At 47.0% G+C, this 16,167-nt stretch overlaps 1 protein-coding gene across 4 annotated transcripts in view; it reads right to left on the bottom strand.

Annotated features, from left to right (window-relative positions):
• Positions 1-16,167, bottom strand: part of DOCK11 (dedicator of cytokinesis 11) — a 70,364-nt gene that overhangs the window by 12,944 nt on the left and 41,253 nt on the right. For 3 of the 4 annotated variants that reach the window (XM_042825475.1, XM_042825477.1, XM_042825478.1), the window contains exons 32-42: positions 13,906-14,022; positions 13,299-13,374; positions 13,073-13,167; positions 10,176-10,287; positions 9,972-10,038; positions 9,584-9,631; positions 8,466-8,608; positions 8,161-8,276; positions 6,625-6,762; positions 2,204-2,386; positions 1,379-1,492 (exon numbers count right to left, since the gene is read on the bottom strand). In XM_042825475.1, coding sequence (XP_042681409.1) covers positions 1,379-1,492; positions 2,204-2,386; positions 6,625-6,762; positions 8,161-8,276; positions 8,466-8,608; positions 9,584-9,631; positions 9,972-10,038; positions 10,176-10,287; positions 13,073-13,167; positions 13,299-13,374; positions 13,906-14,022 — 1,209 coding nt within the window. The remainder of the gene's footprint in view (positions 1-1,378; positions 1,493-2,203; positions 2,387-6,624; positions 6,763-8,160; positions 8,277-8,465; positions 8,609-9,583; positions 9,632-9,971; positions 10,039-10,175; positions 10,288-13,072; positions 13,168-13,298; positions 13,375-13,905; positions 14,023-16,167) is intronic. The other variant, XM_042825476.1, reaches the window with a different exon arrangement.

The raw sequence follows: 16,167 nt of genomic DNA, 5'->3' as shown, positions 1-16,167 counted from the left end.
TCTTGCATGCAAACGCCACAGAATGGAATCATAAACCATTCCTGAAGCATTTTCCACTGAGTTCACCATGTGGACTGTTAGTGTCTGATGTGGTCACTCTAATTCCAAAAGTCCCATGGGCATTCTCACCACAGGAATGCGTTAAAGAAACACAGGCTCCAGCTGATCCTCTGCTACAAGCGGTTAGATTGAGGCTTGTCCAGCTAAGTTTTGATAATCTCCAAGGAAAAATATCTAATATCCTTTTTGTTCCAAAACGGGAACATTTCTGGGAAGTCATTTTTCTTTATGTAAAGTTGGAATTTCCCTTGTAGCATCTCGTGCCTGTTGCCTCTTGTCCTGTCCCTCTGCACCTCTGGGACAAGTCTGACTTCCTCTTCTCTAAAACCTCACCAGATGCCCCCTCATCTTTCTCTTCCCTGTGCTGAGCCTCGCTTCGCCCACATGCCAACTCCTCAGCTATGTCTGTGTCTGTGCACAGCACCATCTCCAGTGTCCTGGAATCTCTCCTGTAACTGGAAGATCTCTCCTGTACTCTTGCTCCTATGCAGGTACATAATCTGGATATAACAATGGTTGCATGATGTAAAATAAGATCAGCAAAACGGGGATTAGCAAAACCCCTATCAACATCTGTGTGCAGGAGGGAACAGAGGTTCTGTCATGTATATCCGAAATATAATTTTGTTATAACACAATTTAACACCTAACTGAAGTGTCAAAATCCCTCCTCCTGCCCTGAAGGTGCCTCATGCCATCCTTCCACCCCACCCCAGCCAGCATCCCGTTCCTTTAGCTCATGGAATGATCACAGAGCTGTAAAACTTTTCCTGTTTTTCTCAATCCAGCATTGGCAGCTATACTGGGAGCAATAGAGCAAATTGTAGTGATAATTTATTATTCAGTGGATTGGATAGAAACTGTTCATTCCAGCACAAGGGCAGACAATTATTTTCCAAAGAAATACAACCATCAGTGTTTACAAAAGAAGACATTATTAATATTAGTTACAATAAAAAAAATAATTTTAATTCCTGCTAATTACGGCCTTTAGGCAACAGGCCCTCCCCTGGCATTCCTGTCAAAGCTGGAAATTCTTAGAAAGCTCTTTGCATACTCTTGAAAGGAGCACCCCATGCAAAGTGTAACCTGAATTACAGTGCTCCCTCCTCTTGGCATTAGGCATCACAGTGGAACATGGCATAGTGCACCTGCTGTTGGCATAATCCCTTTTTTCTGAGCAAACAGCCCAGTGCAGGCTTATAAGTTTTACAGTTAGAACTAATTAGGCTTATCTAAACATGATTTTCTTGAGTGCATCCCCCATCTCGCATTAATGGCTGATAGCACACAATGTGATCTCTCTCCTCCAACCTACCTTCATAGGCCTGTCACTGTTTGCAAAGTTGTTAATGATGAGCAAGGAGTCCTGAAACCTCGTCCCACCGCTGAGCGCCACATCTGCTATTAACTGGCTCACTGCAATTATTATCTGTTGGGACAGCAAAGGAGCATTATTTAAACGAGCCCAATAGAAGAGCTTTATTGGCACAGTTACATAAAAAGCTCATAAAAAACATCGTGTCTTTCCCACAGTGTAAGCAAGGGCCTTGTTGTGGCTTCACTGTCTGACCTCCCGTGGGCAAACACTCCTCAGAGGGCCAAACTTCTTTGCTGAACAGCAAGTTCACAGAACTAACGAGATAACAGTCTTAACACGAATGCTGATGTGGAAGTAAGTACCTCGATTATTGTCATCTTCCCTGTTTTAGCACAATCCAGACAGCGTTCATCTGCACTCCAGGTATCTACATTTGCTTCAAAAAAGTAACACTGCAAAAGCAGCTCCAGCAAAATCCCTCCTCCTGCCCTGAAGGTGTCTCATGCCATCCTTCCACCCCACCCCAGCCAGCATCCCAAGCAGAGGTGTGTCTTGGAGCTGCAATTCCAAAAACACAACAACGTGGAGTGCTTGATGGAATTGTATTGCACCCAAAAAGCCCGGAGCCAATCACTGAAAACAGGCATTAGGCAAAGCCAGGAAATCCAGAAGCTTTTTGTCTATCTATAAGATCTCTCCTTTTAAAAATAAATGATGAGCTCCTCTGTAGACATGAGGTAAGACATAGCTACGTTGAGACACCCATTCACTACATCTGAGGCATCCAGGCATCCTTCTGCCCTCCTTTCCCCAGCTGCTCACCTGAAGGTGTGTTCTCAGAAATGTCCTCCTTTTGGTGAACTCAAAGTTGTTTCTCATCAGCAGATACAGCAGAGCAGAGGCTTCGTTCCTTGTGGAGGTCACCTTCGAAGTGCAGCACTTGAGGATCTCGTAGCAGAGGGCAGCACACATGTTCACCCTTCCCTTGAAAAAGGCTGAGGGAAACTTCACAAGAGACAGGCAAACATTAGAATATACACCACAGAATTACACTTACACCTACACCTACACCTAGGGCTTAGAGGGGCAAGAGCATGGGCAGTACATTGGGCTCAACCTTGGAAAGCCTAAATAAAACTTCTGCCAGAGCGTTGTGCTCAAAAGTAATTTGTGGGAATACATTCAGAGCCTACTTTTGACCACATTTCCTTGCTGTCCTTAGCTGACATGCTTTTTGGAGATGTGCTTGTGCATGTCCATCTGTCCCTAGCCCAAACAACAGTTGGGTTCAGGGGCAGATTCTCAGCACATCAGACAGACAGAATTCTGTCTCATGCCCTTACAAAAGCCCTAAACGTAGGAAAGAGAGGTTGCACCAGTGTCTGCTGTGGGAGATATCTGCCAGAGCCCTCCAACAAGGCCTGCTGGCAAACATGTCCTTGGATGCCTGCACCACTACTTCCACATGCCCCAGAAAAAAAAAAAACAAACACCTAAAAGAATGACTTCCCTCAGGAATTCCAGTATGCAAAAAAGGCACACGCTTGTCCCAAAGCCCCCAACACACACTGTGACTCATGCCCTTGCCCCCCATATTGAGCTGGCGCCAGGAAGCAGTGGAACAAAGCCAAACTGCAGTGTGAGTCACCTCAGTTAGGAACAGGGCTTGGGGATTTGCAATGGAATGGCCCACACTGCTGGAGCACATCTGTCCCCTGAGCAAACTCCTATTTCAGAGCGGCAGACCTCTATGCAGGACTTGCTGGAGCACCAATCCACCTGCGGTCAGAGTGGTGGTTGGTGGGGAGGGGACACTGCATGCTGCTTCCTTCCACCCCCACTAAATTGGGCTGGGCACAGGGAAGCAGAAGAAGGAAGGGTTTGGTGCTGGCATGCAGCCGCCTCCGCAGCCACCGCAGGGATGTGGCTGCAGGGGGTGACACCAGAGCCTGCTGGGGTAGTGAAGGCTGCTAGGACACTGTGGGATGGCACTCTGAGCCCTACGGATTTCTTGGCACAGCCATAACCACAGGCTTTATCCATGCAGGGGAGAGGTTTACTCAGTTCACGTCTTCCTGAGCATGGTCCATGAGCCAATTCTCTGTTCTATCACCTTCTCCCCATAGGAGATGACAGTAAATGCTGCCCATTAATTCACTCACATCCTCCAAGTCAGAGACTGGAGCTGTCACCCTGGCCCTCTATCTTTTATGCTAAATATATGTGATTCAGAAAAACTTGTATGTACTCAATATTAAGATCCCTTCCAAACTAAGCCAAACTGCTGGGGCCATCACTGTGGCATGCTGGTAAACGGGTTTTAAAACAGGAACTAAGAGTTGTGTCTAGCAAGACTACTCCATTGGGTGTAGTCCACCATTACACAGAGCCATACAGGTTAAAAGAGTGTGTAGACACTGCTCCAGCACTTGGTGATCTCTGCCTCTTGCTGAAAATAGTCACAGGGGAAAAAAATGGGAGAAAAGAAATGAATAAAATGGGGCCAAGAGGATCGAGTGTGCACTTGAGCAAGGAGCTATTAAGTAATTATTGCCTGTTGTAATTCAGTCCTTCCCCCATTGTGAGATGGAGTCATGCTCAGAATTGGGATTAGCCCAGAACTGGCTGCAGTGATACGAAATTGGGAGTGCACGGGCAGCACAGGGATACCCAAGAGAATATGGCTGGCATTGACTCAGCATGAATCACTGACTGCCTGCAGAGACTTATCAGACACTTCCAACCCAATGCTAGGGAGAAAATTTTTTCTTGGGAACCTGCTGGAGAACAAGCTCCAGTCTTCTCTCTGTGCCTTTCTCCTTGTGTTGCTCCAAGAGGAGAACCCATGCCCTGTTCACAGTAAGCCTGCATCCCCAGGCAACTCCCTGCTGGAGACTGATCCTGAGCAGATGCTATCACTCCTGGCACCTAAGCAGCACCCAAAGGGTTTGTGCTTGCCATATCTTTGGCCAGCTGCTGAGTTACAGCTGCCAGGGGCCATTATAAACCCCAGTAAAGCAGGGCAGACAGCTTTATGCTCCCTCTTGCCTTTTCCAGCCTACAAGGTAGTGAAGTTTCTAGCCTGCTGCTGTGAGATTGCGCTAACAGGGAGGCAAAGCAAGACTTGATGTGGTTGGATACAATCAGCTGTTGCAGAAAAAGAGCAAGGCTCTGCTTCCTTCAGGACCTGGGATTGGTGATGCCTCCAAACATATTCCCAGCACACATGCATGCAAGCAGCATTCATTTTAGATCCAGAACCAAACATGCAAACAATTATAGACCTTGTTTGTTCTTTGCTTTCTTACGACATATCTTTTTAAAGTCTCCTTCCTAGCAAATGACCAGGTTTAGTGAAGGAAGAAGGGTATTTTTAAGACAGATTTTAGGAAGCGAAATAGCTCTCAGTTTTTCCCTCCAACAATCATTTGCTGTGACACGAGATAAAAGGGGGATTCTTTTCATTGTAATTATGGCTGCAGAAGGCCATAAAAAAATGGGAAATTGTCTATTCCAGCTGTATCAAAGATATAATGCACTTTTGGCTTTCTCAAAGTTAACACCAATTTATAGCTAGCCATGATATGCAACTCAAAACAAAACAGCACGATTTCTGTATTTCAAAACAAGCTGGCAGGAAAACAAAACATCCTTGCACTTGCTGTGAAATGCTGTAACCCTCACCCCCAGTTATTTAATCCTCACTTTGTGTCTTAGAAAAGCCCTTCAGAGGACTCAAAAGGAAGTTTGGGACCATGTGGTTACGGAGTTGGCAAAGAAATCACTTCCTTATAGATACCATCTGCTGGGCTCATATCTTGCTTTTACAGAAGCAACACTGTGTCCTGCCATTGGGGAAACGTGAAAAATTAACTGAAAGAAATCTTTCAGATCTCAGGAGCAGTAAATCATAGAATGGCAGAGTCACAGACTGGTTTGGGCTGGAAGGTTCCATAAAGACCATCCAACCCCACCTGGCCTTCAGCACCTCCAGTGATGGGGCATCCCCAGCTCTGCACAACCCGTGCCAGTGACTCACCACCCTAAATGCCAAATCCTTTGTGGGTTTGAGCTGGCAGAAACGCAAGGAAATCACCTGGACCCCCATCCTCACAGCAGCCCAGAGTGCAGCCTGCACTGCTGCAATCGGTGTTTTGGAAAGTGAGCATATAACCCTCGCAGGGCTCCAGCTGTGAAGGCTGATGGTGAGATCAGATGAAACAGGTGTGTAGGTTTGGCTGCATGCTTAAACAACCACAGAAAATTTGCCAGGGAGGCAAGGAAGATCTCTTATTTGCTGTAGGCAGAATTCTTTTTTACGGCTAAATAAAATTTCGGCTAATTAAAGGGAGAGAGGAGCAGGTGGACTGTGTCCATGTGGGCTGTGTGTAGATCTGCAGCAGGATGTATTTCAAGGCTACGCAGACCATGGTCAAGCAGAAAACTTGACAGACACAGGGAAAGGCAGAGCAATAATCATCAATTATGCCCTGCAGAAAAATGGAGTGATTCCTTCTGGTTCCAGCTGCCAGTGTGGGAGGATGTAAGAAGCCCTGTGGAAAACCTCCAGTAGGAAACTGTGCTGTCTGGAGCCAGCTAGCTAGTGAGACTTCTGCATTTTCTGCTTTTCCTCTATCTGCTCAGGACAAACCAAACATCAATCCTAGGCATATTCATATTAGCTCTTAGCTTTGCTGTGTGGTTACAGTAAAATATTCATAGCACAGGCTTTCTTCATCTTTGAAAAACAAGTTTTAGATGTCTCTGTCTTATAACAAACTTTGTTCAGTGAGTTGTGCAAGACCTCCTTTGGAAATAATTGCTGCATGTCCATCACACGCTCGGCTGCTGGGCTGCAATCTCAAGCCACACAAATTTATCTCTTTAACAAAGTGTTGCATTCCAGTGACTCCAGAGCTTTTCATTCGTTTGATTATAACTGTGCAGCTTGGAAGCAATGGAGCTTGCGTGTACCTCTGGTATCGAAAATGTGCTTATGAGAAGTGGTATGTTGTGACAAACATGGAAGGAAATGCCAGCAATAGCATCACACTGCTCTGGTGTGGTTAGCTGTGGCTTTGAGCTCGGGGGGTTGGGCAGCCTCACTGTGTTCCAGGGCTCTGAGCTCAGCAATGCGCAGGGATTAGTTCAGCCATCGACCCTCTCCCACATGCAGCCAAGGCCAGGAGATATTGGTCTCCTCTGTCATGCCTACAGAAATCCCACAGGTTTGTGTTACGTACCTTGCTGATGAAAGCTCTCAGGGAGGCAAACACATGCTTAAGAGCTGCTTCTGACTGCCCATTTTTCAGAAAAGCAAGATGAATATCAAAAACCTTCTTCATGAGGGGATTGTGGCCATCGTTGCTTAAGAGCTGGGTCTGGAAAGCAAGGAGAGAATTTACTTCGCAGCAGTGTTGTGCCTGAAGGTGAAAATGACAGAGATAATTTTGCACCATATCAATTCTTAAGCCAGATGTGGAGCAGAGCCTTCAGTAAAACTATAACCAGAAACCATGACAATCAGTACTAACTTACAGTATTTGGCCAGAGGCTATTTTAAGAGAACAGAACAAAACCACATTGACGCTATTGCATCACTAATTCCAAAACAAAGTTAGGTTTTGGACAATGCTCTGTAAAACGTTCACCAATGGTCCAGGTATGCCTTAAATAAAACAGGCATTTACCAACATGACACTGCTTTCTCCATTTTGCTTTGTGAGTCTCAAGAAGAGTTTTATTTACGATCCACATGTTTTATTTGAAATTATTTATGCTGTCAATAAGAACAGCATCAGCACTTTTACTGCAGCACACTTCTGTGTGGTAACACTGGATGTCCGTAAAAGCAAAGCAGAAGCCCATTAAAGCAGAAGGGAATGCAGCCTATCCTGTGGTTTGAAAATCACGTTGTCTTGTGGTCCGGCTATATTAAAAAAGAAGCAACTGTGAAAATAAAACAAGCTTCAACTCTTGCATCTAAATCCTTCTGCTGCTGCCAAGCTGCTATGGAGCAGATGGAAGCACCAGGATGGACTTTTTGCTCTGTAACAGAAGCACAGGATATGACTTGTTTCGTGTTGCTCGGCACATCTGAAAATGAAATCTTGGTGGTGCTTATGCTGAGATACAGAGCTGTTCTTGCAACACCATGCAGAACACAATGCTCTTTGGAGGAACTGTGCTCATGAGTTCCTCCAACTTCGAGGAAGAGCTTTTCTGGACCACTATGTCAGTACTTGGTTGCCTGCCTGGGCCTCTCTCCATCACGAAGGCTCTGAGTCTTGCAAATGTCAGTGACTGTCACAAAAGTGAATCACTACATGGAGGGGACTGGTGCTATTTAGACTGTCAAGTACAGCTGGAATGCCTCAGTCCTAGAGACATCCACATTCAGCAACATACAGAAATCTAAATATAAGCAATTAATGATAGAAGCCAGTGACTGTTCAAAGCGTGCCAGACCTTCATTTCCCTTTCCACTGCCTCCTTACTATATGGTGGTTTCCCTTTTTTCCATTTTGCTAATGTGTACAATCATAACAAACAACACAACGCCCACATAATTTTCTCTGGTCTTGCATTTTTGAAGGAATTAGGAGATATTGCATAATTGCTCGGCAAGACTATGAAACACTCCATGCAACGAGCTGCAAATGATTTACTTCTGTAAACACTTCCACAATCTGTCAGTCTGAAAGAATGGATCACTGAAAGCAACAGGCACGCAGAAACACAGCACGCTGTTCTATGGCACTTTTGATTTCAAAGCTGACCTTGAAACTCTGAGTGAAAAAAGAGATGGTGTCCAGGACCGTCAGGCACACTTCAGTTGCTATGTTGCCCTCCAGCAATGCCTGGTGCACAATATCTGCTTCTGTGGTGCCTGCATCTGTGAATGGAAAGCAAATCGGGAGGAAATGGTGCTCAACACTCTGGTTCCCACCAAATCTAAATGCTGATACAAATAAGGTTCTCCCTTTCCACATCCCCAGGCAATGAGGAGCAAGTGACCAATGGACGCATGCACGTTTTCAACAGGCTATTATGGCATGGGCACACCTTGCTCTGCTGTACGTACTGTGGTTGAGCGTGAAAGATGTGTCCAAGCTGCCCAGGTGTTGGAGCCGTGCCTGCATCCCTCCAGCTCTGCTGCGAAGTGCTGGCATTGTCTGCGATTTCCTATCGGCTGCCACATGCTTGGACACCCAGACATCGTGCACCCTGCAAGGGGAAGGAAAGCTGTAGGATGGGATAAAGGTTGCTCCAGGCCTGGGGGCTCCAGCACAAGAAGAATGTGGAGCTGCTGCAGCAGGTCTGGAGGAGAGCTGCAAAAGTGCTCCGTAAGCCAGAGCACCTCTCTTATGAAAGGTTGAGGGAACAAGGTTTGTTTGGCTTGGAGAAGAGGAGACTCCAGGGAGACCTCATTGTGGCCTTTCAGTACTTGAGGAGAGCTTATAAGCACTTTTTACATGGTCTAACAGTGATAAGATAAGGGGAAATGGCTTTAAACCAAAAGAGGGGAAACTTAGGATAGATATTAGGAAGAAATTCTTTACTCAGAGGGCACTGACACTCACCAGGCACTGACACTAATGGCTAAGATGCTGTGGGTGCCCCATCCCTGGAGGTGCCCAAGGCCACAGAAGGGGCTCTGGGCAGCCTGACCTGGTGGGGGGGCACCCAGCCCATAGCAGGGGTTTGGAGCTCAATGACTTTTCAGGTCTCTTCCAACCTCAGACATTCTGTGATTCTATGACACTTGAGGCACCTGCCTGGAGACCTGGCCTCCCTCTCATGCACTAATGTGGCCCATCCCAATACTGACTGAACTACTCTCTCCTGCTTCAGATTGCCTTAAAGCTAAGAACACCAGAGCTGCTGCTCATAGGGCTGGGATAGAGCCATGCCTCATGTCTCACCTGCAGCCAGCTGCAGGGTACACTGCAAACCTGCACAGGCAGCCAAAAGTGCCTGGGGCTGGGGGTCTCCTGCAAGAGATTGAGGGGAAGGAAGGGGAAGGGTGCTACAAGGAGAGGATTCTACTCATTGCATGGCACTGAGCTGAGTCCCAGCATGGCCCCATAGACTCCCTGCCTGCTAGGTTTGCCCATTGTGGGTGCGAGTGCTCCCTTCCTGCCCGAGCTGCAGCAGGGAGAGAGGGGACGGCCCCCAAGCCCAGACGGAAAAGCACAATACCTGGCGATATTTCTCTTCCCCACGTATCTGAAGTGAAATAAACACACTCTAGAAAGAAAGAAAGAAAAACGTTACAGATTCTGCAGATCAGGAACAACCAGAACATTTTTAGTCTTCCCAGTCCTTGTCTGTGGACACACTCCTCCACACATGAGAGTTTGGGGTCTATATTCATGCGCTGCAAGACCTAAGACCCTTGCTTCTGAACTCTCTGGTGCTCTGCTGACTCCCCAGCTATCTGCTGCTGTGCCACCTCATCACACCCTGGCCAGACACCTCTAGGGCTCTGCAGGGCCCTGTGTGTCCTGAGAGGCAGCTGCACTCACTTCTTCCTCCTTGGTGCCAGCACAGAGGTGCAGGGTTTGAACTGCAGCCTCGTGATACTCACTCCAGAAGCACAAGGACGTTGATCAGCTCTTGAGGTGAGAATTTGTTCCAGTAGGCTAAAAGTGTATCTGAGAAAGAGAAAGACATACATTGAGATTCTTTTCTTTTAATAGAAAAGGGATCTTACAGATCCAAGCAGCCCACAACGGCTCTTGTCTTTCTGGCTGCCTTCTGGTACACCCCATAAGGAGCAAGAGCCACCAACCTTCAGAGATCATCTTCACAATGTAGAGGTAGCACATCAGGAGCGTGCGGATCTCAAACTGGTCCAGGCGGCTGCAGTGAGACACGCTGCTCCTCGTGGAGCTCCTGCGGATCTAATGGGACAGGAATGTCACGTGGAGGCCCCGTGGCCACGGGTATCTGGGCTGTGCTTGAGCACAGACACGACAGATCTGGCATGTGCCAGATCACAGAATCATAGAATCACAGAATCACCAAGGTTGGAAAAGACCTAAAAGATCACCCAGTCCAACCGTTCACCTATTCCCAATAGCTCCCACTAAACCATGTCCCTCAACACAACATCCAGCCTTTCCTTGAACACCCCCAGGCTCGGTGACTCCACCACCTCCCTGGGCATCCATTCCAGTGCCTGACCACCCTTTCTGAAAAGTAATACTTCCTCATGTCCAGCCTGAATCTCCCCTGCCGTAGCTTGAAGCCATTCCCCCTGGTCCTATCACTAATGACACGAGAGAAGAGGTCAACCCCCAGCTCACTACAACCTCCCTTCAGGCAGTTATAGAGACCAATGAGGTCTCCCCTGAGCCTCCTCTTCTCCAGGCTGAATATTCCCAGCTCCTTCAGCCTCTCCTCATATGGCCTGTGTTCCAGACCCCTCACCAGCTTTGTTGCCCTCCTTTGAACACGTTCCAGGGCCTCAATATCTTTCTTGCAGTGAGGGGCCCGATGCACCAGCTCTCCTCCTGTCCCCAACAGCACCTTGTAGGACATGCCTTGGACACGTCCCATCTAGGGATAAGCAGTCTGGAAATCCAGCCAAAGCTTTCTTTGCCCAGCAAACACATGTCTGGGCAGAGAAGGATGCCTTATCTAGCAAAATGCATGGCAGCCTTGCTATCGCTCCTTCTCGCTACAGCATCTGAGCTCTGCGACGATTTTGAAGTTTTTGCCAAACAAAATTCATTCACTTTCATGGTTTAAAGCAAGAATCTTTTTGTTAAATGTGTATGCACCAAACCAAAATGTCAGTAACTAAAGAAATAGGAACTTTCCACTTAAAAAAAGAACCATTTTGTTTTATCCTCCTGAGTTTTGGGAGTGCCTTTTGTTTTTTTCCCCCTCCTCTTTCGTGAGTTAGGCGAACACGAGAGAAAGTCTTCTGCTGTCAGTGTTTGAGGGAAAGGAAGGCTTGTGCATTCTGTGGTGGGAAAGAGGGGACTTTTAAAGATGCACCACATTGTTTGGCATTCTCTGTGCTTGCCCTAGTCATATCCTCTGACAAACGGATACAATTAAGCTCTAACGAGGATGCTTCTCTTAAAGCTGTGCCTCATATGTTTGGAAACTGACCCGCAGATCATATGTGTTGTTTATTCTGGGGCAGGCTATGGACGTGAGTCATAAGAACACAGAATTAAACATTCAGATTAGGGCTCGAGATACAGTGCTATGGCCAGAACTGTGCTGCCAACCGTGCCAAATTATCCAGACAGCACACACTCCAACAGAACTGCAATAAACAATGTCTGCTCCCATACAGAGCATTAAAGCTGTGCTCCTTCACAATGCATTGCTCTCACAAGGCTTTGAGGAAGTGATATGCACTGACAGAGAAGCTATTTTCTACTACTATGAAAAATATACCTTCAAGGACACGGATGAATGTGCCTGGCTGTGGAGATGAGGTGAGCTGAAAGCCAAATGTTTTCTGCAAACCCAGCCAGGTGTTTCTGCCAGCAGGGTGGAAGCACGTGCCCTGAGCTCTGCAGTGTGATGCTCAGGCAATTGGTTGTGCTTGGTTTTGTAGCCTTGTGATTCTTGTGGGGAACCCCCACCTCTCCTGAGCATGTCAGGACACAATCAGCAGGAGTCCGGATAAGCATTGCTTTGCTTTGCTCGTTGGAAGGGCCAATGTTTTTAAAGCTGTATCAAGGATTCGTGCTAACACAACACATCTGGAAAGCACCTGAAGGCAAACCAGGAGCTGGTCTGCACAAATACCAATTTCCATGCATGCGATCTGCCAACAAGGAGAGCACACACCATCTGGATGCTGCAGTCAGACCTCTTTGTGCTGTCACCTTCTGCAAGTTTATGACTGTGGGTATTACCCTGTGCTGATTTTCCTACTCCTATCTAATCTCCCACGTCAGCAGTCACCAACTCTCACATCGTTGTGCTTTGACTCCCAGCTGTGTGTGAAAACCAGTTCCCAGCACCACTCAGTGTATGCTGACTGGGCTCAGCCCTGTCCCAGCACAGAGAACACATCTGTGTGTGGATACACGCACCGCGGGAGCAGAGAATTTCCTCATGCATTTTGCCATTCATAAATAATTTGCCAACACTTATATTTTTGTCTCAGAGAATTTTAAAGAGGGAAAGCATACCAGACCAGCAAGCCCAGCTTCTGCTAAGATGAATCTGTTTGTTCCCAAACAGAGGTATTTCATAGAATCATAGAATGAATCACAGAATGGCCTGGGTTGCAAAGGACCACAATGCTCATCCAGTTCCAACTCCCTGCTATGTGCAGGGTCACCAACCACCAGACCAGGCTGCCCAGAGCCACATCCAGCTTGAATGCCTCCAGGGATGGGGCATCCACAGCCTCCCTGGGCAACCTGTTCCAGTGTATCACCACCCTGGGTGTGAAAAATTTCCTCCTCATATCCAACCTAAACCTCCCCTGTCTCAGTTTAAAACCATTCCCCCTTATCCTATCACTATCCACCCTAGTAAACAGATGTACCCTCTCCTGTTTATATGCTCCTTTCCAATATTGGAAGGCCACAATGAGGTCTCCCTGGTATTTACAAGCTGTTTTTTCATTGTTACCAATTATTTTTTGTCCCCCTTAGCTAACAGCCTATGCACAGCAGTGAGCACTGTCCTTTCTAACCCCAGATACATTACATTTTCACTCTGATCCGGGGAACCAGTTGCCCCTTCTGAGTTCAGGGATCCTTTTGAGTCCTCTCGCTTCATCCCATGGCCATTTGGAAGTGCTGCTGGAAGAAAAACACAGACTCCAAATGATGCAGTTTGCACCCACACTCCTCAACATATCACACTGCTGAGGACTGGTGGTAGCTGCATTGAACATAAAAGCAAAAGTAGAATTTTAGAACAGTTAATTTACCTGAATCCTTGTCCACAATCAGGCTGGATCTATTTGAGGGGGATGCAAAATTGCAGATGAATTCATCCCTGGATGCCTGTAAAGCAATATGAGGTTTTTGTGACCAACAGAAGATAATAGCTATTCTTTTATAAAAGAGAATAATGGAATAAAAAAGAAGATTAGAGCAGCTTTTAAAACGCAGGTGAAAATTCCTTACATCCTTAATAAGGAAACAAACGCCCTGGGGTGCAGTACAGAGAACAGCAAGGCAAGTTAAAGGAAGTGATGGCAGCTTGTTCATTTATCATCACTTGATTTGATGTTGTTTTTATTCAGACTTTTTAAAATTTTTTGTTACTGCTTTGCCCTAAACAAACAAGGAAGCCTCATCTGCAAGCCTGAGCCCTGATGGGAGGCAGATGGGAGCTGAGTCCTGTTCTCATTGCACCTGGAGGGACTTACCTCTCTGCACAGCACGATGCGTGCCGTAGAGGAATACAACAGCAAAGAAAACAGCAACGCAGCAAATAGAGAACCATCACAGGAGAAAGGTCAAACAAAATAAACACATTACTGGATGGAAGGAAGAAAAAGAAGCCCACTTGGGCCACTGGGCTGTACTCACAGGGCTGGAGGCAGCCGTGCAGGAGATGAGCACGTCACGGCCGGCCACGCGCTGGATGTTTTCCAGCAGCAGCCCCAGCAGCGGCAGGTAGAGCTGGACGATTTTGGCCTGCTGGTTCTGCAAAAGGGGAGAGGAACAGAGCTAAGAGCTCAGGGTTTCCACAAAGTGAAAAAAGGAAATTCTTCAGCCAAAAATGTGTATATGCCACCAGTGGGTATTACCAGCAACGAGCTCTGGGAAATGAGGGATTTCGGGGGCTGAATGGCATTCCCAGTTGTACAGGAAGCATGACAAACAAACCATAGAATCATAGAACGAATCATAGAATGGCTTAGGTTGGATGGGACCTTAAAGATCATCTAGTTTCAACCCTCCTGGCATGGGTTGGTTGCCACCCACTGAGCCAGGCACCAGCTCAGGATGCCCAGAGCCCCATGCATGGCCTCAGGCACCTCCAGGGATGGAGCACCCACAGCTGTGGGCAGTGCCAGGGCCTCACCATCCTCTGAGTGAAAAATTTCCTCCCGACATCTCAGCTAAATTTTCCTCCTGACATCTCAGCTAAATTTTCCCTCTTTTAGTTTAAAATCATTCCCCTTTGTCCTGTCACTGTCAGACCGTGTAAAAAGTCAGTTCCTCTCTGTTCAGAAACTTCTTTCAGTGCTGGAAGGCTGCAGTGAGGTCTCTGTGGATTCTTCTCCCGGCTGAGCAAGTCCAGATCCTTCAGGATCCTCCCTCTTTCTCCAGAGGAGAGTTGCTCCAGTCCTCTGAGCATCATCAGGCTTCCTCTGGACCCACTCCAAAAGCTCCATGCCTTCCTTGCACTGGGGGCCCCAGTTCTGGACAATCCCGGATTTCCTAACTCTTTAACTGGCACTTCACAGCTCCATTTTGAAGTGCAACACCCCACAGTAATGAAATAAAAACATTTGCTTCTTCAGAGGTGCTGACTATTGCTTCCAGTTGGGAATTCTCCATAGCCAACACTTCTATTTAAAACAGTTTGGAGGAAGGGATTAACTTGAAAACTTGAATTAACTGATACAGATTGTTTATAAAGTTTTGAAATAATCAAGAGAGTCTGTTTGGCTGTTTCTAAATGCAAGGTTCTCTGACATCAGTTCTTTTCTTGTAAAAAAAATGATTATCCTGGAGCTGACAGAAAAAGACATCTAAGGGCTGTGTTGTTTTGATATAAGCACCCAACATTTTCTTCTGATTCTGTATGACAAAAGATATGAGAAACTTTGATAATGCCCATGGGCTCAGCAAACCCTCTCTCAACCATTGATGAGGATGAGATTTCCTTAGCTGGAATGAGACTGCAGCAGCAGCGTCTGCTGCCTGCTATGGGACTGGTTTCCAGGACACCAGCTGAGCATCCTGCCCTGGCTCCATGCAGCCTTCTGGCCATGCTGCCCAGAACAGGACACACACCAGAATACAGCAGGGCAGTTTTAAGACACGTGGCGTTTTTGAGAAGGCAGGGAGCTGCTGCATGCTGATGAAGCAAACAGTTTCTGAATTAGCATGAGAGCTTTCAGGCACCCCAGAAGAGCTGACACAGGCTGCCTCTGACCCAGCTGTGACAGAGAGTTGGCAAACCTCTCCTGTTTCACCAAGTCTGGGCAGCAACCACGTGTTGTGCTTTGTTCCAGGCTGTGCGAGTCACTGGGGATCCACGGTGCAGAGAGAAACAAGACCACCTCCCACTCAGCCCTTCCAGTTATGCTGCTAAAGGTCCAGAGAAGGGAGAGGAGAGGAGCTGGCTCCAGTCCATGCAGAGGGGCAGGAGTCCCTCGTGCATTTTGGTCACGTCCCCACCCTTTGTGTCCAGGATGCTATCCATATTCCAAAGTAAAACCCTGAATGTAGCAAACTAGGAGCAATTTTAAGAGCTAAACTCTTAACAGAGGCATGTTTACAGCCTACATCACGGACATGTAGTGTCTGTGCTGGTAGCTCAGCGCTTTCAAGGACATAGGTTTCAGCAGGGATCAGCATCAAAAAAAAAAAACAAGCCCATCTCCAAGCTCTCAGCAATACCACATGCTGAGCCACTGACCAAAGGAAGCTGAAAACTCCCCAGCGGAAATCCAGCATCTCGTGAGAATCCACAGATCCTCTCTTCTGGCTCACTAATTGGCAAAACATGCAGCTGACTTTAACAGAGATCAGTCCTGCTTCCTAATTATAGTACATTAACGCAGGATATTAATTTAAGTCCAAGTCAAGAAGACCACTGACGTTGCTTAACTTTGA

This window comes from Centrocercus urophasianus, unplaced genomic scaffold (assembly GCF_019232065.1).
Source record: "Centrocercus urophasianus isolate 14NV4802_14NV808 unplaced genomic scaffold, USGS_Curo_1.0 seq_24, whole genome shotgun sequence".
NCBI lineage: Eukaryota > Metazoa > Chordata > Aves > Galliformes > Phasianidae > Centrocercus > Centrocercus urophasianus.
The sequence above is the reverse complement of the archived record's forward strand: the minus strand, read 5'-3'. Positions and strand labels throughout refer to the sequence as shown.